This window comes from Denticeps clupeoides, chromosome 4 (genome assembly GCF_900700375.1).
Source record: "Denticeps clupeoides chromosome 4, fDenClu1.1, whole genome shotgun sequence".
Classification (NCBI taxonomy): domain Eukaryota; kingdom Metazoa; phylum Chordata; class Actinopteri; order Clupeiformes; family Denticipitidae; genus Denticeps; species Denticeps clupeoides.
The window spans coordinates 20,330,702-20,357,615 of record NC_041710.1 but is presented as its reverse complement, the minus strand read 5'-3'; the positions used below and the strand labels follow the sequence as shown (position 1 = coordinate 20,357,615).

The 26,914-nt window shown below is 39.2% G+C and overlaps 1 protein-coding gene across 2 annotated transcripts in view; it reads left to right on the top strand.

Annotated features, from left to right (window-relative positions):
- The window catches only part of glra3 (glycine receptor, alpha 3), a 36,167-nt gene that overhangs the window by 1,849 nt on the left and 7,404 nt on the right, over positions 1–26,914 (top strand). For both annotated transcript variants that reach the window (XM_028975745.1, XM_028975744.1), the window contains exons 2-6: positions 14,105–14,232; positions 15,057–15,124; positions 20,060–20,283; positions 20,674–20,756; positions 22,527–22,664. In XM_028975745.1, coding sequence (XP_028831578.1) covers positions 14,105–14,232; positions 15,057–15,124; positions 20,060–20,283; positions 20,674–20,756; positions 22,527–22,664 — 641 coding nt within the window. The remainder of the gene's footprint in view (positions 1–14,104; positions 14,233–15,056; positions 15,125–20,059; positions 20,284–20,673; positions 20,757–22,526; positions 22,665–26,914) is intronic.

The following is a 26,914-nucleotide window of genomic DNA, read 5'->3' as shown; positions in this document are numbered from 1 at the left end:
ACACTGTGTTCGTGTCCATCACTCTCAAGCTTGGAGGCCGCCAGCGCTCCTGACACATTCCTGTACTTACTGTTTTACACATCCTCATTTAAAGCGCTCCATTAAAAAGCTTTTGAGGATTTAAATCCCATGACATGCAAATCACATTGAGCAGCTGTTTTTATGGTTTTTTAAGAATACATTAATATTTCAAATTGAGGAGAAAAGAGCGAAACACTGTCCTGTAAAAAAAAAAAAAGGCTCACCTCTGTTGTCATGATATAATATGAGAGCAAACTACTGGGCTGTGCCATTGCACTGAGTAAGCCTCCCAGTCCAAAGAGATCACTGCTGTCCATTAAAACACCTCCCAACAGTGGAAAAAGAGGTATAAAATAAACAAAACTGCGCGTAGAGCCGAGGGTTAAGTCCCACGTGGCTCTCAGCCCTCTTCTCACATGTAGAGAATGTTTCTCTTTCAGAGGATTAGCGGTCATCTCTGAAATAAACTGTCTATTTCTACTGGGTGAGCCAATCAAAGACTTCCGTGTGTGATCACAAGCATTGTTAAGTCATCACCCGAAGCCATTAGTTTGAATTAAATATGTGAATATGGAAGTCATGTGATTACGAGTATGCTGGCTTGTGTTTGTGCCTGGCAGTAGTGTAGCCAGTGTGCAGTTAGAATCTGCATTAAGACAGATTTACGTTAATTTTTTTAATGACTCATGCAAACGTGAGTCATATTCTGCATTGTTACGACTGAAGGGGGTTCCATGTGGCAGAGAAAATCTTTGTTGGTTTTAGTGTGTGTGTGTGTGTGTGTGTGTGTGTGTGTGTGTGTTTGTGCTGCATTGTAATAAAATGTTTGCTGATGCCTCACTAATTTTGGACTGTTTGCTGAAATGCCTTTAGGGTGCAGGAACCACGCTGATGGACAAAGGCTCATCAGGACAGTGATGTCAGACTGACAGGCGTACCTCTGAGCTCAGATGCTAATAAACTGAGGCAAAAAACAAACAGTGTATGCTACTTAATATGTTAGTTAATGCATTGGAATTATTAGTTAATGTGCATTACTTTTGTAGGCCAATGGCTGTGATTGTCAGTGGAGGACCACAATTAAGTTTTTAATGCATCCTACTACACCTCTGTACAAGAAAGACAGTTGGCATGTGAATATTCCATTTTATTCTTTGTAGCAGCTCTGAGCTGCCAGCTCGCACAACCCAAATGGTTGGGGGCAGAGTTGCACTGAGGGGAAGGCTGTGCCCCAGCCTGGTGCAATATGTGGAGAGAAGAGGTCATTTGTACATTGCAGTTATGAAATAGTGTGAAATTGCTCCTCCTTTCCAGCACACACTTCAAATGTTAAAAAGAGACGTAAGTGATGTGTCTCTTTATTTAAATCATTTTGATACATTCAATAAGTTCTTTCCTAATTATTTTTTTTATGCATTTCCATCTAACTTGATTCAGCCAACTTGTAATATGCCTGGTGGAAATAACATCTGTGCCAGATGTTCTTAATGGCCACTGACTTTCACGTACAGCTCATTTTGAAAACACACCACTGTCACATCATGTGTGTTCACATCAGCTCTGAATTTTCTAACAGGAACAGACAGCAGCAATATTAACAACAAGAGAAAAAGTCCTATACCATAACAGTGCAGATGTTGGTTCACATCTGCTCCTCTCTCTGTCTTCCTCTTAACCGGACCATTCACTGGAGCAGAATGTTCCAACAAGCTGGGGCAGCTCCAGCGGTGCACGTGTGCCGAAGCCATTGTGTGCACTCTGCGGCTCTCTGAACAACTTTATGTGCAGGAACACATCCTCTAGACTGTGATCTGAGCATGTATTAGAGATAACGCTTTATTCCCGCTTTTATGTATGGTCGTTCTTCGTTCTTACAGTTTTGCTATCACCAGCTATGGATGGGTGTCCTGAGATGGATTTAGAAAAGCTCTGATGAATTATTGATAAGACAGTTGATGAGACGATAGCCAATTTATTTATTTATATGGAACATGTTTTAATACCGATAGAGGTAGAGTTAGGAAGGCAGGCAGAGAAGCCAGGGGTGGAGAAAAGACGTTGTTGTGGTAAGCTGCTTAAAAACTGTTTATTTAGGTCCTTTCGATGTTCCTGTGTGTGAGTTTGCCATTCAGAGTATAGAACTCGACTCCAGGCAGAGGCTGCACATATTTTCAGATCAAACTGCGCCTTTTGATTCTGCATGATCATGCAAATTGGTTATTTTCCCATCTGTACCCTTGAAAGCTGAGAATAAAGCTCAGGGTTTTTTGAGAGTTTTGCAAGTTAAAGAACACAGTAATATCAGTAGTCTTTATTTCTGTCTGCGTGGAGACATCTTGGCCTAGTGCCAAGGGATGTCTGCTCCAGATTCCTATGCAGACATGTCTTTTAACTCATTGCTCTTGATTGCTACAATTGACCACTTCGTTAACTGAATTTGTTTCTCGAAAACATCCAACACTGTTTTGCTTTAATATCAGACATTCATTGTACAAGGCAATATTGTACAAGGGTCTAATCTCTGTTCCTATGGTTAACAGTGGCTTGAGGTTAAGACATGTTGTGGCATCACACTTTTATTTAAATGTTATATCAGTGCAGTTGGAAAATTATGGCAACAATAGGCAAGGGATTTCAGAAACATATTCACAAAGAGTGTGGAAGCATTTCATCCATCCCTGTGTTATTTTCTCCTCTTTGCAGATGCATACATGTATATATTTTTTATTTAGCGAAAAATTAAATGAATGCAGAGAAAGCTCTTTATTTCTGTATCTCTGTCATGTCTGCACCGGCTCCAGTCCCGACGTCACACCCCCATGTTAGGGTTTATGTCTGTGTCTGTGTACTGTGTGGCCACAAACCTCCTAAGTCCTCATCCTGTAGTGTGCACTTGCCGTTATCGTTCTCCAACTTTCGGGTTATTGGTTCCTGCCCACGTTCCCCCCTAGGACCCTGCGGCACAAATAGGGAGTGTCAGGTGCGGCCTGTTATGTCTATTCATTCCCCTATTTAAGCCTGCATGATCCCAAGATCTGTAGAGCTGCTCTCTCTCATGAACCCCGAGGTGTTCCCTGTGTCTCATGTCGTCCCAGCCATACTGGTTTGTGCTCATCGTCATTGTGTATCTTCATGTGTGCCATGCAGGAGCATGTGTAAAAATGGGTGTGTTCTGGACTGCCTGGGCATGAGACCCTGGAAAGTTCTCAGAACCGTGTAAAATGCGTTGGAGTAGTGACAGTGGGCAAGCAGGCAGCAGTGTCGTGCTGCACAAGAGTTTACATGCAGTAAAACCAGCAGGAACCCCTTTTCAGCACAAGGCGTGGTGGATTGTTTAACCTCATTTTTTGTGATGCTATAAACTCCCGTTCCTCTGCACCTTAGGCATGACAACTTCCTTCTATTTTTTAAAATGTATTTAGTTCTCTACTTATGCAACCAAAGCAATCAATTTGATTAGTTAATTAATTGATTAATTAATTCATTAACTTTAAATAAAAATTGTCTTTGACTACACTGCATTGGGAATTTAAACACCAATATGCAACTACCACTCAGTGTTAGCATGTCATGTCGCCTGCAAGAATGTAAGATGTATGAAGTGAGATTTATTATTAGGGCCCTATATGTAAGTAAAATTCATTTCATGATCCACAAATATGATGCAGTGGTTCTTGTAGTTTTCTGAAATTGTACATTTTATGTTGACTTGACTTGGTTGTGCTCTTTTTTTATGTAATGGTCTGGTGTTACTTGTGGCCATGTGCAGACTGACCCTGCCTATTTTTAAATCCTCTCATAAGCTGGCAGGTTTTTGACCTGAGCCTGTGGTGACTGGTTCATTTGCCTGTCCTAGAACAAGCTTGCTGTGGCGTTGATGGCTGTGACATTTGAATTGGGCAGTGGCAGCTGATACTGCTGAAGGCTCATTCAGTTGAGCCACTGCCACAAATCACAGTCGTCACTGTCACGGTCACCGCGCTCCTGCAAACTTTGCGTTCAGGTTCTGTGAGAGGGCTTTGAGGGCACACACTTCTAGACCGCCGTTAACCCAACCCTGTTCCCTCAACTGTCCAGTGCCCTGAAGGCCTGACTTGGGCACAGCACTGCCACGATGGATGCATGTCACTGGAAACGCAAGCAAAAATCAAATGTGCACACACACACGTCTTGTTGACAGCCGTCTTGGTCCAAAAAGAGGGCAGAGCTTTTTGTTGTTTGAGGGGAATGTGGATAAGCTTTTAGTGACCACAAAATATATGTCACATTCGATTTACATCGCTTATGTATGAAAGATAAAAGGGAATGGAAAAAACTCAGTTTGCTCAGGTTGGCTTTATCTGAAACACCTATCTGAGACAGAACGTGATGCTGCAAAAAATATGCTCCTCTAATGAAAGGAGTGACAGTAACATGGTGGCAAACACATGAGCCTAATTTTTATGTGAGCTAGTCTGTAATCATTCAATTGAGCTGAGAAAAAAAGATCCCTGGTAGCAAATTAGCATCACCAAGCAGCCCGTACGCAGGGGGCACAGTTTGGTTGGAAGATGTTCTCATATTGTGTGTTGAAAGCACTGAATCAATAGCAGTGAGTCACTTTGAAAGCAACCAGGCTGGGGTGAGTACATAACCACAAATTACACTTGGGAATTACTGGCAGAGCTAAAAGAAGAATTTATTTAATAACAATTGTAACTTTGTTCATCTGTTACATAACCATAGTTATTATTCTCATAAAGATCTTTCAGCATAATTTTGTCATTATAAATAGTCACAAAAAATCATATAAAAATGCTAAGTAAGTCCTTAACCGACCTAATGTTAATTACACATGTGCACACTTATTTTGTTGGTCACCACCAGCTGTCACTAAGTTAGCAGAGATCAGAACTATCAAGGTCTTCATTAACCCAGACAAATGATCTACAGACTTATTACGTTTAGTGGGCAATTGAATGGCTCCAAAATAAATGCTTTGACAACATAACCAATAATGGCATTGTTCAGTCACTAGATAATACCATCTTCACAGATTTCAAATTAATTCCAGCTGGTTTCTTTGGTAACACCTTCCATAAATACCACAAGCACAATTATAATACATGTGCTGTGTAGAATTTATACTCTGTTATACTGCTTTGTGTCTGTTGGAGCAGATTTCTTTTTTTTTTGCCCTGTTATGGCAACGGTGCAAAACCTGACTATATTGCATCAGCACAATGCTTTAACCCAAGAAGCACCATTTCCACTATAAGTTTAGTGGGTCCAGATACCAGTTTCACATTATTTTCATGTTGTTACTGCATAAGAAATAGACAGTGTGCCATGTATTCCTTAGATATTAAATATGAGTGGTGTCAAAGAATTTTTTTTTTAACATTTTAATGTAGCAATGCTTGGTTGAAAGGATGTGTAACTGTTCATTTCCAACTTGTATCTGGTGACTTGTGACCCTGGCCTTTTCAGCTACATCCAGCTACATTTTTCATTAAATGATTTCCTGTCAAGTGGACAGGACCCCGCCCACTCTCTAAAAACACCCAAAGGTGCGGGATCGACAGATTCCAGTGGGGTCAAAAGGTCAAAGTTCCTTAGATGGTGATCTGGATAGTGTAGAGGTCACAGACAGATCTTAGCCAGTTTATCAATAAGTTTGTAATAGACACAGGAGAATTGCAGGCCATAAATCAGACAGTGTCACATACACTTAATTGCATGTCAGATGGGGTAAATTTATGCACACATTGAAGGCCAGAAGTAGGGGAGGCATAGAATTTCAGAGAGCGAAAAGAGACACAGTGTGCCTCACAAAAGTGGAAAGCAGCAATTAGCACAATAACAGACACACTGTGGCTAAAATACACTACTATTCCACCTATAATTATAACAATTTGGCTTCTCAAATGTAAACAGAAGGGTGAAATATAAACAGACACTAAAACTTGAACCTGTGCCACAGCCACAGCCATGCACTGAAAAAACAACTATGGGGAGGCGAGGGGGTTGTGGCAGGTCAGAACAGGTAGGAAGGTATGTGCATGTCTATAACAAGAGCAGTCTTTGAGTAAGGTAACTAAGCAATGCATTTTTTCCATGTTTCTTTTTAATATAAAAGAAAATGTAAATGTACAATTTAAGTATACAGTATGTTTATTACATTATAATACAGAGCAATTAACATTCTGGAAACCAAATAGTTTGAAAAAGGAAAATTAAAATGAATGAAATTAAAAACTGAAAGAAAATGAACACAGGCATAACACTAGATGTAGCTTACTGGTTATCTAGATATCTGGTTAATACCTGCAGGTTTTATATTATTAGATTGCTAACACCGCATTGAATTGGTAGTAAGTGAACTATAAGTCATAGGTAAATTATGATTTTTTGTCACACTGTCCAGCAAACAGCACTATGGATTTGTGAAGCAAGGGTTTACTTTAGACAAAAAAAAAAAATTATTCAGACGATCTGCTGTGAACTGCATTACGATTCTGAGTCACAAATCTGTGGATTTGAAGCCTCAGCTGAGTTGTGAGTCATGAGCTTTGAAGAGGCGAGTCTCTAAATTTTTTTGTTGCTGGTCCCAAACCCAAGTAAATGGTTGAATCAAGAAGGGCATCTAGACTGGTTGATCCACTCTGGCGAGGGGAGATGACGACTAACATTCTTGAAGACGCTGTCGAGTTTGACACCATAATCCAGTCAGAAGACTAAAAGTGTTGATGCACACAGAGAGCAGTAATCCCACAGGCAGGAGCTGCAGTAATCAGCCCCAAAGTGAAAACATAGAAAAACTTTCTTTGAATTGGTGTACTGAAGTGCGCCACCAATGGCTAATAAGGTCGGTGGAGACACACACGTACACACAGTCCTGTGCTTGAACATTTTATTATGTGTTTTCTGTCAGTAGGAACTCCTGGGGATGGATCCTAGTGCCTCCCCAAGCAAGACCAACTTAGTGATTGTTCTGACAAGCAGGCAAATGGTCCATATTTAGCAGATTAGTGATATTGGGATGTCTGTTCTTGATGGACCTGGTCCCCTGCTAAGCTTTTGTTATAATGGTTGTTGTGTGTGTGTCAGTGTGTTTTCCAGAGACGGTCAGCCAATCAGATAGATCTGCAGAGACGGGATTGTAATCAGCACATTGGAAAAGTGTTATGCATGAACTGGATGATGTCTCCGGCTGTCACAGGGCACAACATGGAATGTGAAGTGAGAGTTTTGTAGTTTGTAGTAGTGTATGTGTGTAGTAGTTTATATACGTGAGTTTTTGATGAAACTGGTTAAATTCCAGAGTTAAACAGGAGTGATGGAGATGAAAAACAGAACAAGGAACTGAGTTACACAACAGAGCACAGGGCGACATCTGTGTGCAGCCATGCATTCTGTATAATAATGGGGCAAAATACATGAATGGAAATCGCAGCCTGACAGATTTATTTTTAATTACAAGCAAATACATTTTTGTGTATAGAAGACTTAGATATTTGACTAGACTTCCATCTGCCTGAATTATTCCCAGGATGTCTGGGGGAACTCAGGGTGCTGCTCTTTACAATCCTGCTCACTGTGTTGTCTGTTTTTTATTACTTTATCATTTTTAGTTGTATAATTGTGGTTTGTCTAGCCAGTGCTGCTTATCCATGACTGAAGATCAGCATATCTATGTATTATATATTATGTATTATAAAAATGCATTGAAGCACTGTAACTTACCCTAATAATCAGGTTTTGAGGAAGTGAACAAAACCCAAATGAAAATCATAGAGCAAACAAAATACAACCTGCATGTGGAAGGTATTCCCAGAAATGACCTTAATAAAATTGACAGAATCTACATAAGATTGTTACACTTCCAGAGAGGTTTATTATATAAAGGCTTTAAAGCTTTCCCTCTCTGAAGCTGGTTAATCAGTGTCAGGTTTTATCTAATCTACAAAGAAAATCAAAGGATACACATTTTTTTTACATAGAAGTGTGTGTGTAGTGTGTCATATTGATGCATTAGGTCCACTACAGCTTTGTGGAAAACTCGTCTGCCTGTGTCATCACCTCTGACTGGTCAGTGCATTGAACTCAGGGGAAGAATAAATCACTGGTACTGTGAAAACACACAGACATTGCATGGGTACGTAGATGTAAGGTAGTGTTGACCTTTGTCAATCAATGGGAGGGTACAAAAAGATAACAGAACAGATGAGCATGCCGACACATCACATTTTTTAAAGGTTCATTCCTACAAGCCAGTACCTGAATCTTACTATGCTGTGATTTCATGCGGACCCTGTGGAATGTGCGTATGTAGAACATCAAGGTGAAATACTCACTCCAACCAGTGTCTCACACGCATTAAAAGCTGATGTGAAACTAAAACGAGGGCTGGCTTTATTATTTTTCTTATACTTACTCTCTCACAAATGACACCACCACTACTGTTTCATAACTGAAATATCCATGGTTTGTCTTTATATACACTTATATGTCCTTCAGAGACAAAAATGGAAAAACAATGAATCAGTGAAAAATATGAATAATAATGTTGATGTGCATCAGTTTTAAAGTACATATTCAATGGCATTGATTCTGGTAAATCAATTACAGTCATGTCTATATTGCATAATGACATTTATGGCAAAATAGTGTCATATATTTTGTAACATTCATGCAAAATCAATTATATGCATGCACATATGCATTAGGACACTGTTTATAAAGGTCTGGGGTATTAATGTTCCAGATTCCTCCTCTTTCAGTTAGATCAACTTCTCCACATGTACACACTGTAGCATGATAAAAGCATGCCTGGAGAATCAACATTTTTCTCCTATTAAGGAAACCAAAATGTAAGTATCTGAAAGCATGGACTCCAGGCATTTCTCCCTCCTGTTTGCTTTGAAAAAAAGAGGGAATGTTTCTTTATTTTGTAGTGCATGCACTTTTGCGCGAATGGTCACCCTTGCTCTGGGTTATTTTGACTTTGCTTTCTCTGGCTTCCCAGTTCATGTAGTTTTATTTTTTCCCTCATGCTCCATGTTTTTGGAATGGGAGTACATCTAGAGTACATATTATATGGTAGGTTACATTGCCTTCTACTACATACACAGAAGCAAGGAGGTGTATTACATTGTTTGCTCTGTATAAATTATAGGAGCAGCTCATGTCTGAGCAGCTTTTGGGTGAAAACCTCACTGTTTCTGCCTTTTAGCTAAGAAGTAATTTACGCATTTCATGTGTAAATTGTTCAAGACACAGAATCAGTAGAGATGGAAATTAGCTTTTTTGTCATATTTAGTTATATAAACAGTTCTTGGAATTGAACAAGCAAATCAGACGGAAAGGGAAATGAATGGACTGCACTGAACAGATGAGCAACGTGTGATGCAACATGGGAACTCCCACCACAACCAGTTACAGATGCTCAATTTCATAGTATAGAAAAAGTAGAACAGGTACAGAGCATGGGCTCCACATGTGAACCAATGTGAATGAATGCCATATCATTACAAGCAAGTGATAAGCTCAGCTAATCATGACTGAGAAAGAAAGAGATTTGAACCATAGACAAAAAAAAACTGATTTCTGCAACAATGTTAGGCCAGTGAAACTGGGGTCTCTGGGGTCCTGCCCTCTTAAATACCGATTTGTGGATATATTTGTGATAACACCACCCACCGACACACATAAACTGACATCCATCAGAAAGCAGCACTGAAGCATTATTGGAACACGCTGTTATTTTCTATTCTAACCTCGTACCAGCGTGTGACATTTGTTCTCAACTCCCAGGTGCCTACAGATGTGGTGCACTGATTGTGAGAGTGTGTGACATTTCATCGTCCTGTCATAAATCTTGGGAGGGTCACCTGGGTCAGCCTCTGCCTGTCTTCAGAAGTACTTTATGATCGGTCAGGTTTTTGCACTGGTCAAGCATCATGATGTTGTTCTAGAGTTATAAGCTGCTGGAAAACACATGGTCTACTTCTGTCTTTAACTCAAAAATTGTCATTGCTTCCCACACTACTCCCAGAATGGCCGGTTCTTTCTGAATCATGATCAGTGAAGGGTCCTGGTCATGCCTTCTCCTGCCAGCATCTACAATTTTTACATTTGGATTAGTGGATTCTGAAGGTCACCTTGACCTACAAGAGATAAAGAAGGGACGAGAGAGACAGTGCAAGCAGAGTGGGAAGGGAATGCTACAAAGAGGAACTCATAGTGCTGGTAGAAAGATATCTGGGATAGAGGATGGAGGACGAAAGGTATAACAAGACACAACAACAAGCATCACAGTGTAAGCTGCTGCTTGGGCACCATTCCAGTAGGGGACCTAAGCTCATGCGAGCTGGATTGTGTGTCGGTAGAGATCCGAGTATGACAGAGCAATGGCACCACTGGCTTCCAGTTACACCCATATTAACAGTGTGGAGTGCCGGTCAGATGTGACCAGGAGCTGTTCATCTTCAGATGAACTTCTTCTCTCCTCTGCTTGCATTAATTCACTTCTGCCAATGCTGCCATACACTGCGTTGCTGAAAGCAATGCCAACCCACAGCCATGGTGACTGACTGCGATGCTTAGCCAGCCTTGACCACATGCCTGCTGCAAGGTTGCCATGGTGATTGTGCACATGAAAAGGTAGTGTATGCATGCAGGGCAAAGGAGGTGATTCTCTGAGTGGTGTGTGTCCGCCTGATACCTTGAGGAGCTGAAGGACTCAAACACAAGATGGTCAGGAGAGAAAAGTACTTTCTGGAAGAGTTGTAGTGCTAAAAGGCCTGTCTCATCCTCTGAGAACCTGAAGGAATCCAAGGAGGAACTGGGGGGGCAATTATGTCTGTCTGTATGTGGCACTGTGGCCCAAGGGACCAGTGTGGATTCTGATTTCTGTCTACTGGAGGCTTGACAGCTTACCTGAAATAGCATTTACATTTACAATTACAGCATTTAGCAGATAGCAGATGCCCTTATACTACATACTGACTAAAACACACTAAAAAACCTAATGTTCAAATGCTAAACAAATGCATTCAAGTGATTTTGGCAAAGTGTCTCGCTCGGGGACACAATGGTAGTAAGCAGGATTTGAACCTGGGATTTAAACCTTCTGGTTCATAGGCGAGTGTGTTACCCACTAAGCTACTACCACCCTGTGGTAGCAGCAAACAAATCCACACACTAAAAAAATGTGCAAATGCATTCAAGTTATTTGGCAAATACACAATGGCACATTGGTATTGCGACCTCAGGCAGTAAGGATCAGAAACATTCAAAATGCTAGGGCTGTCAATCATTTTCAACTGTCATCTGAATCAGCCCTAAAACTGATGTCAGGGTCTGTCTTCATCTTTATGCCAAAATGGTCTCTGGCCAGGATGAATATCGCATTCATGTTATAGGTCAGACCCACACAAAAAAGTGAACTGAGTTATCGGTATTCATTTCATGTAACACTTTAAACTTTCATAAATAAATGACAGTGATTAATGCTATACAGTATGAAATGCTGTATTTATCACTCACTATTGCATAAAGGAAATTATTATGAATCAGACTGAAACTACTAGAGCAGCGTTTTGATTTCATACTTTAGTTTGCTTTGAGAACTCCTAGGTTCCATTTTTGGATTCTGTAGTTTATGTGCAACTGACTTTGCAAAAATCATGTTCCTTCCTGCCCAGTTACATAAAAAGAAAAGAAAGGAAAACTTCTAGAAGTCACCCTCCAGCTAATCATGTGGTAACAAATTTGTGGCATGGCTCTCTGAACAGCTTCTAATTGAAACAGGCAGATTCAGAGCTGGAATAAAAGGCACATTGTATTAGACTCAAAAAGCCAGGTGAAAATGTCATAGCTGGAGGTATTTCCATGGTTTCCTGGCAGCACGCCGTCACTGAGAGATCTGGAGCCACCTAGCACTGAGGCTGCACACTCACAGCAGTCACAAGGAAAAAGTTTCTGCTTTCTTATTCTTGGCCTGTCTTACTTTGTTGAATGTTGCACTTAAATAGCAGTACAAGGGCTGCTGAATTATAAATGAAACCTAGAAACCAAAAATCCCTGAAAAGTCTCAAGTGAGGATTATGGTCCAGAGTTGATCCAGCCTGAATAGTGCAGGGGAAACAGTCAGGGATTTCAAGGTCCTCAGAGAGAGAGAGTCCTCAGAGAAATATCCAAAAAAGAATATTCATAAGGTCAGCAAATCTCATTTCACTTCAGGAAAGACAACATTTTTGTGAATATATGCTCTGCATGAGCAGGAATATCAGTATGTAGTATGTAAGAATTGAGGTGTCCAATAAGTGGAATTGCTATTTGCTATATGTCCTATATGGTGTTTTTTTTTCAGGGATGCTTGGCAGGGGAGAAATGCTCAACTCACTTTTTTTATGCATAAGCAAGAGACACAGACACAACCACACAAAACAGAGAAATGACAGAATGAGGATGGGACACTGCAAGCATACATTTATACTAATAATCCCAGTCAGGTAATCTGGTAAAACAAAGATGAAAAAATTCCGGTCTGGCAAACAGAAAACTGGAGTACCAGGAAATGTCAGGATCGAATCAGTTTTGTTCTGGTGATCACTCTCAGAATCAGAACTGAAATTGTCAACTTATGCTGTTCTTTGGAGAGGCCAAAGTAAGCATTCACTAGAGCTGAGAGTCCCGATATTCCCCTCAGTGGTTAGAAACCTGTGCAAGATTAAGTAGAAATCAATTATTTCGCAAAATATTTATGCTTTATACCAAGTTCTGTTTTGTTGCAATGTCTCTAAAACACACCATAATTTAAAGCATAGGTATGTTTAATTAGTGCAGCCTTTGTCTTTATTAAAATTGAGATTACTGGTTTTAAAATGTGCATTTTTTTTACTTTCTCATGACAACACTCAAATCCAGGACTCAACTCAACCTTTTAGGTCCTAAAATCTGCATTTTCAACATAATTTATGAATCCAGGTCACTGCTGAATATTTGTATCCATAATGATACAGATCAAATTATGAATGTGAAAGTGAAATTCATTGTCATTGTGACACAGCACAGCACACGGAACACACAACGAAATGTTAAATGTCTTAAAGAATAACGTAACTTTGAGAACATGCGCTGATTAGAAGTGACTCTTGGTTATGAACAGATCTGCGCAATTTTAGTATTTAAAATTCTTCGAAAGTTTTCAAACCTTATCTCGACTGACAAGAGCTTATGGCTCACAGCCACGTAGGCCACTGAAGGATTGTAATTGAGCAGCTGATTGATTTAGCAGCAGCTGTTGCATGCAAGATGAAAAGGAGGCAGAGAAAAAGCTATGACAGCGGTGCACCCAGAGCAGCAAAAACAATTATCGGTCTTGTTGATTTCTCAGCATGACAGAGCAAAGGGAGGCCTGCTGTCACTGTCACATGAGCCAGTGTTCATTGAAATGAGTGCTCATTATCACTGGCAAGTCAATAAATAAGCAAAAGCTGAAGAGCTGAGTCATTACCGTGAAATCGCCACTGCAACATCACTGTGCTTCACAGTGACTCAAAGATATTCAAGTAATTTGTGAATCACACAGCCTGAAAGCATGTATGGATAATACAACTAAATGTATGGATTTTACATTCTGGATGTGAATGTAAAATATTCCTCCTGCAGCTGTATCACAACGTCTGGGTCAAAACATGTTTCCCTCACATTTTATTTGACTCATGAAGCCAGTGAATCCTCCAAAATAGCTTATGTATGCCTTCTTTGTCAAAATAAGGGTGAAACAACAATAAATGATGTGAAATGCAAATCTGACGTGAAGAATATGACCAAAGAAAAAAAGCTTAATTTACATAACATGATGTGCTTTCTTGCTTTCTTTCTGAATGTATTTCCTTGATCTTGCAGGGAATATAAATTCATTGCCCTCATTGAATCGTTGGCCCACAAAGAAAGATCTGAATATGTATAATGATGTCAGAACCCGTTAGAGCAGCCCTCTCCATTTGCAGTCTTGGTGACTGTCACAATGGATTTTCTAAAATATGTCCTCTTTGCTCTCTTGCTCATCTCCCTAATCCGCTCTTCTCTTTAGTCTGGTGGCATCTAAGGAGCCTGACAACCCCCGAGGGAGAGCGGTTCCTATGTCACCCTCTGACTTCCTGGACAAGCTCATGGGAAGGACCTCCGGCTATGATGCCAGAATCAGGCCCAACTTTAAAGGTATAGCAGCAAAGGAATTAAAATAAGAGAAAAACTATTTAATTACAAGGTTAATGTATAAAATGTCTACACTAATGAATCTTCACTAGATCATTTGTCATTGACATGAAACATTCATACATATGTAATGTGTACACTTTATTATACACATTAATAAGAAATGTACTTAATCCACAAGCCACAAGTTCTTTGTTGAAGGGTTTCTCTGTGTAGAAAAGACTTTGATACAACACTTTGGAAGGTGCTCTAAGCTGTGAAATGCCAAAGGATGGAAGTTGTTTACTATTCCATGTAGACAAATATTTCCCAACTGTGTCTGCAGTAACTTCTGGCTGGGTCAGAACCTTGGTCATGTAGAAAGTTGTGGCTGATTCTTAAGCTTCTGCCCCCTAAAGCATGTTCAAACACACAGAGAGTATTTATAAGCATGCTGAAATATTATACATAATTCCTTGTAATAAGCAGCACAGTAAAGGTAAATATGCCACAGTTTCCAGGAAACTGTGAAAAATAGTATATGAAATGTCATAATCTGCCATTCTTCCATTCTGGAAGCTGTACAATATAGTTTTTACAAGCTTACAACTCACATAAACAGATTAGATATCATCTTTAAAAAAATCTCTAACAGACCATCAGTTCTGGCCAGTCAGTCAGCCTGAACATTATAATATCCATTAATTAAAATATCAACTGCAATGGTGGTATGATGTCCAGAGATTCCTCAGAATGCACATTAGCAGGATTTAAAGATTTAGACCAGATTCAGGTTTGTCTGTTAAAACACAGTTATAGCCTTTAATGTTGTGCCTTCTCTGCTACAGGTCCACCGGTGAATGTATCATGTAACATCTTTATTAACAGCTTTGGATCCATAGCAGAAACAACAATGGTATGTGACACGTTTAATTTTCCTGCTGCAATTGTTCCATTCTGAAACATATTCAAATGTGCTGTTGATATGATGTTGCGCATAGTCAAAAATGGACATTCCCATGGTCTGTCTGTTTAAATTGAGTGATGCGAGCGGCAGGGTTTTGACCCAAGGTCATAGTAAGAGGGACCCATTATGAATTGTACATTTTGAGAGAACATGCTGAGGACATCAGCAGGAACAGCACAGTACCATGGTTCTCAAGTGAAAATCCATCTGGGACTCATTATGTAAGGCTTATTTGGTTCCCCCAGACCTGCTGAATTAATTAAGGCCTATTAAGCTATTAAAAGAGGTGCTTATCAGAACGACAATCTAATCGTGGCAGTGGCGGTGGGGGGATTGAACCACGTACATGCTAATGAAGGCATTCTGTGCAGCAGCCTGATAAAAAATGTGTCATAATTTTTTTATGGACAGTGCTTTCTGTGTGAGATTAATAATGTTGATCAGTGTCAGACAAAATCTGTTTTAGATGGCATGCAAGCATAAACAGACATTCTGATACAAGTGCTGCTCTCAACACACACACACACACACGCGCATACATGCATACGTACATACGTACATACATGCCCAGCTCTAACTCCATTACAGAATGTCCTCTTGTCACACAGCACACACATTCACATACACTCACTGTCGCTTTTCTCCCCTGGTCGACTCTGAATAAGTTATATGCTGAGAGAGGAGACTCCCTTTCTAAAGTAATTAACTTTGACGAGTCGACTCTCGCGTGGACCCTGTTAGTCGCTTGCAGAGCTCATGCTTTATACATTCTCCATTGCCGAGCAACTCACAAATCATTCATCTATTTCCTCGGAGTAAGTAACAGTGCTCTGGGTCCCAAAAATTCCAGAAGCAGTGGAAGATAACCATTTCATATGGTGCAATGAAACATTGTGCTAATGTCTGTCCCAGTAAAAAAGATACTAAGGCAACATGACAAATACAGGAAAAATACAGGCTCATGAAACACAGCACATGGTGCACACAACACAATGTTTCCTCTGCTTTTAACCAATCACAGAGCAGCTTTATTCACAGTGAGCTTTACTGAGCAGCACTAAGGTTCATGTCTATGACTTTATTGGAAATAATTCTGGCATGCTCCACACTAATCGAAGTAATAGTTTATAGTGCAACGTACCAGAGACGAGCAGTGTCTCTCAGGTCAAGCTATACTAAACACATCTTTGTGTTTTTCACACTTTGACCTCGTATATGCCAGATATTGTCCAAAAATCAAGTAACAAGAGGATTTAAAGAAATGTTTGTTTTTATAGTATACTTATCCAGAATGGGGTGGTTATGGTTGTTATCAGGCTTCCCCAACCCTGGTCCTGGAGGGGACAAGTACTGCAATACTCAGATCTTTGCATGCTCCACCACACCTCATTCAACTGGGTGAAAACGGTAACAGGAGTTGAATCATGTGTGCTAAAGAAGGTAAAAAAATGTGCAGGACAAGTGCCCTCCAGGACCAGGGTTGGGGAAGCCTGATAACAACCATAACCACCCCATTCTGTATAAGTGACTTATGTGTATAGGTGTTTTCAGTTCTGGCGTGCCATTTTTTCATTTGTTGTGGTAATAAATCATTGTTTCCCACTATGTGCCATTTCTGCGCTTCCTTCCCCCATCAGCCTGTGCACGTGATAGTCGTGGCTGGACTTTCTGTTATTTTTGACTGGAATTTGGTGTTGACTGTGTGTGTGCATGATTTCCAGATTGTGTTGTCTGTGTATAAATCTACCCTGGTTGTGTCTTTTACCTGTTGGATCATTGTGTCTGGCAATGACATGGCAAAATCAACAAAGGATCGGCTCAAGAAGAACTATATTAAGGTCTAGTAATGGCCTATTCAGTCTCCAGATCTTAATCTGTTGAGGGAACTGAAGTTTAGCCACATTAATGACTGTGTGTAAACCTTGTGGCCAAGACACAGTTCAGTGGAAGGCTGTCATAAACCTGACTTTCTTGGGTGCTCTGGGTCTGCGTTCTGGACCGGAGTTTTGTTTTTATCTGATGTCGCTCTGATTTCCTGACTGTGTTCATCTTTTCATGTGTATATGTGTATCCTGATCAGAGGTAGAAAGGTGGAAAGCCTACATTAGAACTTTACAGTCTAATGTGGACCAGAGTGCTTGATTTAATTTCTTATATCAGCCGTCAGTGTGCTCATTTGTCAGTAAAAACAAATTATATGCTTTATGTTTGCTATAGAAAGAACAGTAAGCACAGTTTTTTTATAAAGAATTGTTTCACAGTTTTGGGTACTCAGTACTGGGTACTGATTTTGGCTTTATCTTCTCTTTTTGTTGTAACGCTTTAGTTGGAACATACAACTCAGAATTTGGCACTTTTGTGGCCAACTGTGCTTAAAGGTCCGATGACATGAAAATTTGACATTGTGAGATTATTTCATATTAAGATGAGTTCCCCTGGCCTGTCTATGGTCCTGCAGTGGCTAGAAATGGCAATAGGTGTAAAGAGTGCTTTGGTCATTCTGCTTTAGCATTTAGAGAGCAGCAGCTCAGATGGCCGGATTTGGAATTTGTCCCCTTATGAAGTCATACGGGAAATGTTACCTCTCCTTTCTCATGCTTTGCCTGCCCAAAGAATTTCGCATCCCTCCACTAAAAATGATCTCTACTGACCGTCATGGCTTGCAAACAAGAGAATCATGCTCGGTAATTGGATGTAAAAGTTACCAGTCGGTTTATGTTATTTTTTATGGAAAAAACTTCTTCGGCAAACATTGTGCTTGGTAAAAGGTGTTGATCACGTTGTTTTCATGAATGCCCCCTCAACTTCTATAGGCCTCTCTCCTCCTTGCCCCGCCTCTCTCTTCCTCATTAGCATTCAGACATCGAAATTGCACGTCCTGGGACTGGCTCATTGTGGGACTGGCTCAAAGTGGCTGTAATGCTGCACCAAGGTGTTAGACCACTAAGACCTATATAATTGCAAAAACAAATGCCATGTCATGTGACCTTTAAAATGTTTTATGGGGTGGACTGAACATAGTTTGTACATTATACTGCCAAAAAGTTGTGCTAAACAGGAAATCAAAGTGCATTTTAAATTAAATACTTTTACTAGATTTTTAGATTTGTACTTTTGCTTTGAGTATAATTTAAGCAAAGTAAAGATGTCAGACATGTGAAGAATGAGCATAAATATAAACTTTTGTTTTTACTTGACCCAAAAGTGTGACCCATATGTGCTTTTAGTAGCGTCTGTAATTCTATTGATGCATTCATTTTGATTCATCGATGGGACAGACCCATTAACCATACACTTCAGCTCAGTCTGAGCCACAAATAGTATGCCAGATGTCAAGAATTTTCAAGGAACCTTGGAAGCCCCTAAATGGGCTTCAGGGCTACAGATGTGCTGAGCAGAAAGTGCTAGAAACTAAACAGCACACTGGAGACATGGAGGAACGAGTTTAAAAACTAAGACAGGACCTCATATGAAATGCAATCGTGCCAGCAGTCACTTTAAGCATGTGTGCTCAGCACCAATGTGACAGGCTAATGAAAATGAAAGTGTGCGTTGCTTAATGGACGTCACTGAAATGGGGCAATGTTCTGTGTAAATGAGTGAGGGAGCTTTTGACAATTGAGCTGTTGGGCCTTAAGTAAGCAAGTGTCAAGAAGTCAGAACCTATGACATCTCCGTTGTACCCTGTCATTAAGGACACGAGCCACACCACTGATGTGTTTCGAAATGACATTCACAAGTGCACCATGGCCTTGTCTATCAGAAGATCTCTTGTGATCAACTTCCCTCCAATAGGTTGAAAGGTATTGGTTTAGATGAAGCAGCAGCATTTCCATTAAAGCAGCAGCATCTAATAAAACCCTTAATAATACATTTGTATATGTGCAAATGAAATTGCACACAAAAGACACAGCACCAGAAGAGCTTCATTACATAGGTTCATAATCTGATGCTATAACATTATTTATTTGGACATTTCAGGAACAGAGGAAAGTGATCATTCTTTATAACTTTATAACTCCTTTGTAATCAAGGTGTCAGCATAATAGTCCAAAAAAATTTTTATGGTGTTATTTTAAAATCACAACTGCATGTTGTTAAAAATGTAGAATCTTCATTTTAAAATGATCATGTTCCAAAAAAATTTTTGTGTGTAGTGATTATGGGTTACATGAGGCAATTTTACCAGCTCTCATGGGTCTTTCCAGCAAGCCAGTATCTCTGTGTGTAAGCAGCTTGTTCCAGTGAACAAATACAGAATTATGTGATGATTAACCAAAAATGAATTGAATCCTGTCGAGGTCATTGATTGGATTGGCATTTCAAGTGTGGAGCCATAGTAAATCCCTTTTGTGGCCTGAATTCACACAAATATATTTAAAATCTTCCCAAAGAGGCAGTTGTTTGCACAACAGACAGCTGTCAGGCACTGGCCACTACAGCTGTAAATCTTGGCCCAAGCCCGAAACGACCCAGGTTCGGGCTCAATTTTTATCGTCAACCTTGCACAGTAAATGAGTGACCAGCAAAACGAACTTTAAATTTTTTATACCTTTAATAAACATTTAATAAAAATGTTATTTGCAAGTCTTTGCCACTGTCATCAAGTGATTCATTTTAAACTGGAAGCTGATGAGGTGAAACAGAGGCTAGCCTGGCAATTTAAACCCACTAAGTTCTCTTCTCTCTTATTCTAGCACTCATAGCATGCAAAAAGAAAGCTAGGCTTTTAAATTTTTAAAATTTTTTAGCAATTTTCATCATGTAATCCAAGCAATGACTACATATGTGGCACCCCATATCTTTATGCCTAATGTCTACCAAAAGGGTGTCCTCGAAATGTTTGTCTTGATTTACAATTGATGCTCTTATTGTCTTTTGCAGGATTACAGAGTGAACATCTTCCTTCGTCAGCAATGGAACGATCCACGATTGGCATATAGCGAGTATCCTGATGACTCCTTGGATTTGGACCCTTCTATGTTGGACTCCATATGGAAACCTGACTTATTCTTTGCGAATGAGAAAGGCGCACACTTCCATGAGGTCACCACAGATAACAAGCTCCTGAGAATATTTAAGAATGGAAATGTGCTCTATTCTATAAGGTGCGCATTGTGCTAAGTAGGTCCAATCCTTGTACAGGCAAGGGAACATAAAGAGTGCAAACAGAATGAAATAATTACATTGGTTCTAAACAAGATCTGCTGGCACATCTGCAGGGTCTCATTGGTTCTGCTACTCAGTTACCAATTACGAAGCAAAATACTTAAAGACAGGAGTGACACATTGTAAATAACAATAGCTCAGTGGAGGCTGTAAAAAAATATGATGGATTTCCATAGAGATCTGACAGGGCTCTGGTTTGGAAAGGGGCGGGGGGGTTGAGTTGCCTCTGATCGCAGGGCAGGTTAACAGATGTCATTTCTAATCTTCTATTGTACATTCATGTTTTTTTTGCTTAGGATTTGAAAATTAATCTATTTTTTACTCCGCAGATTAACACTTACACTCTCCTGCCCCATGGATCTGAAAAATTTCCCCATGGATGTGCAGACTTGCATTATGCAGCTGGAGAGCTGTAAGTACACACATGTGCCTTTTTGGTCTGGAAGCATGTTATGTAACATCTCAGATCAAATCACATCACACAGTTAGTGGTTTCATTCCTGAATACAACTTTCTTTCCCAGTGTTTCAACTTGCAATGAGGTCACTTGCAAATTTGATGAGATTATTCATAGTGTGGAGGTTCACCTGTGCTGGCCAATGTCATAACATTTAAATTACGCTAGCTTGCTTTCCAGGAGACTTCTAGGATTTGCTCTAGGTATTCAAAAGATCTGTTTTCCTGAACCCTTTTTTCAAGTAAAGGCCAGAAACAGGTCCTTAAAATCAAGTCTGAGTCTGAGGTTAGAAGTTCATTTATGAGACACTAGTCAAGATACCACAATATCTTCCAAGGCAAAGTGTAAATTGTAACATACTGCACAAATGAAAGAATGAAGAACCATAGAAGAATTCCTTAATGAATCATAAAAAAAATGTTTTATTGTTCTTAACATAATCTCTACAATCTCAAATTTAACACAAATTTAACTTCTAAACTTTTTTAATGCAAATATTTTAAAAGTGCTTATATTCTCTACACGTGTTTGACAATCACAAGCAACCGGAAGCAGAAGGATGTTAGAGTACTTACAATAGCAATCAGATTTAAAGCTCACCAAAAGAAATACAGGTTTTTGACGCTGCCAGATGGCCTTTCTGAAATCAGTGAAGCAAATGCATGTTGATTTCAGAACAATTTAAACTTCATCCAAGTCATATCAGGAAAAGGTAGGATTCTGGGGCAGTCTTTTTGAAATTATCTTGCACTCAAAAGGTCAATGTTGTACAAGTATTTTAGTTGTTCAGACTAAAATCATTCATATTTACTTCATTTTCCATTTTCAGTATCGTCTTTTAAAAATCACCTTGTGCAGTACAGTGATCTACAGCAACTATAATTTGGAAATGCAGCATAAATAATATAGAAGGTGATTTCTACTAATTACATCTGCCATCATTTATTAACGTTTTTTTACACACCATCTCCTGTACAGTTCCAGTAAAGTTGCAGCCTGGGGGATATTTCACTTGCAATGATTAATGCTTCAAGAGATCATCTGTTTCATTTGTGGGCCTCTCTCTATTCTACTGTTCATCACAATTGGCAAAGCCTTCTGACACTACCATTGTAGACCACAGTTCAAAACAATGCAGTAATGCAGAGCAATTAATGGTTAATCCTATTAATTAACTAGTACACATGAATTAAGGAGAATGCTTTCTGTGACTGGAGCTCACTGTTGTTCTGACCACACAATAAATTCCCTGTGAGCAGGGATTTGCCTTGAGTCAACAGAAAAGAAATGCGTTAGGATATCCTACCAGTGTATGAAAATAGATACAGCATAATCTAATGAAGCTTTCAGTCTGATTGCTGATTCTTTCAACGATCTCTGAATGATTCTGAGACATCTGCATACCCTCCAGCCTAGAGGTTCATTGGATAAGGATGACGAGAAGGTTCTATTTTTAGCTTGTAACATGCCAACGTGTGAACAGTTCAAGGCATTTGAAGTAATTGCGTTTAGTGTAATTGTGTGGGTGGGACTTTTGGGCCTCTGATTCAATGTAAAGCTAAGGTCTGAAGTTCAGTGTGCTGAATTAATCAGATTGTGAATTTTTTATGTACATTGTACAAAAATGGTGTTTGTTCACTTTTAGACTTTTTTTTTAGACTTTTGCCACTGTATTCCTGACTATTCCTGTGGTTTGTAAATGTACATTTGTTCCTTTTGTGGCAGTTGGGTACACCATGAACGATCTCATCTTTGAGTGGCAGGAAAAAGGCCCGGTTCAAGTTGCAGATGGGCTCACACTTCCCCAGTTCATCCTCAAGGACGAATCAGACCTGCGCTACTGTACCAAACACTACAATACAGGTAAGGAAAATCCACTCAGTCCACTGAACCTAAATTTTGTTCAAGACAGTGTTGGGCAGACTTATCAGGTCTCAGATTATTAAAGGTAACACTAGGATTTCTTTGTATGTATGAAGCATATTGACATTTTAATGTGACAGAAATTAAAATTGCTAATGTTGACGGCCCAAGTCTGTAGAAGGCTGTTATTGCTGTTAAGAGATTGTTCTGATGTTGACAGTAAGAGCCTCTTGTGAAATAAGAACAGTGAGTGATGTTATTATCTTTGCAATACTCATCACTTCACAGTTAAGTGACTCTGAGATGTTAGATTCCCTGTAATAACGTAAGGCCTAAAGTGACGTTAGAATGTTTGTGCTTAGCCTTGAAGTGTTCAAAGTGTTTTTGAACGGGATTCAATTACAGGTTGAGATGTCCTTTAATTTACGTCTGAAACCCCAGTGAGAGACGTGATTTAGTGTTTCGGACATTGCCTTCTACCAGTGAGGCTTCAGTGAATAATGTACCTGCTCACACCTGTGTTATTCACCACAGAGCTAGCTGCATCTTTACTCTCTAATCAGGGTCGTGTTCAGCCCCTAGGAGGCAAACAAATGAAGGTGGAACACCTTTCGGTTGCTGGACTGCAACAGAAAAAGATAGGTAGTGTGTATGTATGTGTATGCTAAAGAGTGGCGAGAGAGAAATGAATGTGAAGGAGCATTCTGTATCGTCTGGTAATTGAAAAAGCTTGTCCTCCCTGCTTTTGGCCCCTCAATTATAGATAAATCGCATTTCATTTTCACAAGTAAATTTTCCCTGAACATGCCTCATGTTCACATGGCCGCCACATAAAGAGTCAGCACTGACTGAATTATAACTAACTCATATTAGTTATACATATGGGATGGTTATTGTTTTTAGCTGGAGCTGAAGTTAATGCATTTATGTTCACACACGAGGGGTTCAGACTTCCTCACATGCATTTGAAAATTTCCACTTCCAGGTTACAATCCAGACATTTTCCATTTTTCACTGAAAATGATAAAGTTTTGTATCAACAAATCTCCAAATGAATAATTATTGCAATGTTCGTGGACACAGACACTTAGTATTTTTTATTATTTCATATTTGGATAATGACAGTCAGTAACAGATCCTGAATTGCTATGACAAAAAATAGTCTTTATGTAATTAAATGCATAATTGTACAAAATAAATAACTTGTTTAAATTTAACAGAATACTCAATAAAATGTTTAATATTTTAGCATGTCAATAATTACATCATAGACTCTTAATATGCTGACTAACACAGCCATTCATCCTAATGAGAATCAAATTGAATATCCTGAGTTTGACATTTATTTGGAGCAAATCAGATCATTAATTTCCACCAAAACTGTATCTCTGATTGAAACATTAATTTCCACTTTACTCATCCACGCCTGCAGGCTATTTTTAGACACTCCTGTGACCTCAGAATCTCTCTGGCACGGAAACAAGAATTCATGCACAAGAATAGGCATCTGAGTAGATGAGACAGTCATCTCTCTCCACTTCCTTCCATCTCTTCCAAGAGCTAGCGTGGCAAAGAGGGCAGGTCGCTCAAGGTCGAGAATTTTGTTCTACACTTTTTAACACAGATATGAGCTGCACTTACACTTTAAATTTAAATTCAGTTCTTAAACATCCTGTCTGTCAAACAAATAGAAGGTAATTCCCGGTGGAAACATTCAACATTTATCCAATTTTTGAAGACTAAATTGTAAAGTAATACCTAAGGGGTAGACCACATAATGCCTATGAGGGTAGTACTGCTGAAATAAACCATATTAAGAATGGGATTTTATACGGCAATTGGCAATTACAGATCTATTTACACTGCTTGAAAAAAAGAAGAAAAAAGAAGTTGTGCTAAGGTCTACTCAGTGCTACTCATTACTACTCAAGCAAAAATCCTTAAAATGAATGAAAACCAAAATGTATGCTTATCTTCTTGCACCATGCTAGCAATGGCAAGTTCCCCAATGTCCATGTTACTTTTCTGTTGACTGTGTGAGGTTGTTCACTCCCATACAATTTTATTCCAGCCATCAGTTATCTGGGATAGGTCACCAGACCAGCTAATCTTGACACTTGGCTAATGTGCCTCACCAATTGTAAATTGTAGTTGTAATTATACATTTGTGCTTAAATGTTAAGTAACATTTACAAATGTGAAACACTTAATTTTCGGTCAACATATGAGATGTAGTTGTGATTTTGGTTTGATGTATAGCAATGGTTCAGTAGTAGGTCATGTCTGAAAAATGCCTGAAGCCACTCTTGAACTGTAGAGAAACCCAGAAGACTAATGAGAAAGAAATAGAGCATATAGATAGAATCTTGAGACATAATTGTAAGGATGTGTATTTGCACATCATGTTTGTTTTGCAAGCAACATGATAATCTTATTCAATTTTTCATTATGAGATAAGATGCAGATACCTTTTACAATGGTTCTTCATATGTTATTATATTTGCATACAATCAAATAATGCATTTGGATAAATATGGACAGCAGAGGCATTTAGGGGAACTTTAGATAAACTCACTCTGATGACTTGTTTGTGAATATCCTACCTTAAACATGCATGCAACATAGCACTCATGCACCATTTTCAAATACTTCCCCTTCCCCAGCATGACAGCCTGCTCAAATGTACCAGAAGGTGGTCTCTGCAGAGACTTTGGGGAGAATTAGTTGTTCTGTACTCCCCTCTGCATGCCATATGCTGCTACATTAAAGTCTATCTGGACTTTAATAAATGTTTTAGCAGTCAGATTACGTACAGCATTTGGAGTATCCCTGACACAAGATGAAATGGATTGGTGTACTAATACAGCTATTGCATCAAGATGAAAATGTTACAGATATAAAAATAGATCTAAAATAAAACAAACTGTTGAATGTATGCAAATATGTTTAAAGTGTGGGAATCTGCAAATTGTTAAGCTTATTTGGGGAGAATTTATATAATATCTTAATGAAAACTCAGTACTGCTCAAACATACCTTGCATAATCCTTCATATCCTCCTAAAATACACACGCACAAGAACAGTGCTTTAGCCTGCCAAGCAGGGCAGTCCCAATATTTTTAATTGCTTGAAAACCACTTAGCATGCAGGCAGCTCTATAACATTTATCTTGGAGGGAATCAATAAATCAATGTTGGATACACATGTTTTGGGTCAGTGCCACAGATAACCATCCTGTCAGTAGGGCAGAAAAGATGGATTGACCATGCCTTGAATAGGTGACTGATCTCCAGTTAAAAAAGAAGGTAATAACACTGGATAGGATTGTTTAAAGCCTTGTGGTACCCAGGTTCGAGGGGTACCTGTTATGGTGGGCATGCAGCAAAACTTTTGTTGTAATATATCAGGCTCTTATCACTATGGTCTACCCCACTTTAATGCACAACCTTACCAAGGCTGACTGTAGACCCAAAGTGGCATTAAGTCCAATTGTAAAACTGGAACTAAATTAGAAAATCAAGAAATATGACATAATGCACTCAGTGTTGCAAAGTAAACTACTAACCTGTAGAAATCTGTGCAAGAATTTTCAAGATCACATAAAAGATCAATAAATGGCATTAATTAATGATGGATTGGCTATGGATTAAATGTAACTAATAAGCACAAAAGAGCAAAGACCTAGCACAAAAACTGGTGAAGACAATCAGGTAACCAGTAGCAACAAGACAAGGCACAGATGAATACAACAGAGCAGGAGGGCCAATCTAATGAGGTATGGCCAATCACCCCATTTATTTCAGTGAAAGTGAAGTGATTGTCATTGTGAAACACTGCAGCACAGCACATTTGGCTGGAGCATCAGGAAGCACGAAATGACTTTAGATTTAAATGCAATGTCATAAAGGGAATTAAGTTGTACAATTTAGAGCTAATGTGCTGAAAATAGTTAGTTTATGTCCATCTTGCCTAATACTTTAAGAAAGAGACAGATAAGATAAGATGATCCTTTATTAGTACCAAGTGGGAAATTTATATTGTCACAGCAGAAAGTGGACAGTACAAGATTAAAGCAGCAAAAAATAAATCTTTGATTAACAAAGCAAGCAATACATCAGCCACAAATTACCACTGCTTCTCTGAAGAGGTTTAATTGCAAGCAGTAGCAATTTACATTATTATGTGCATTATATACAGTATGTATGCAACTTTAATCTCGTTAACAATAGCTCTACTTTATTGTACAGTTA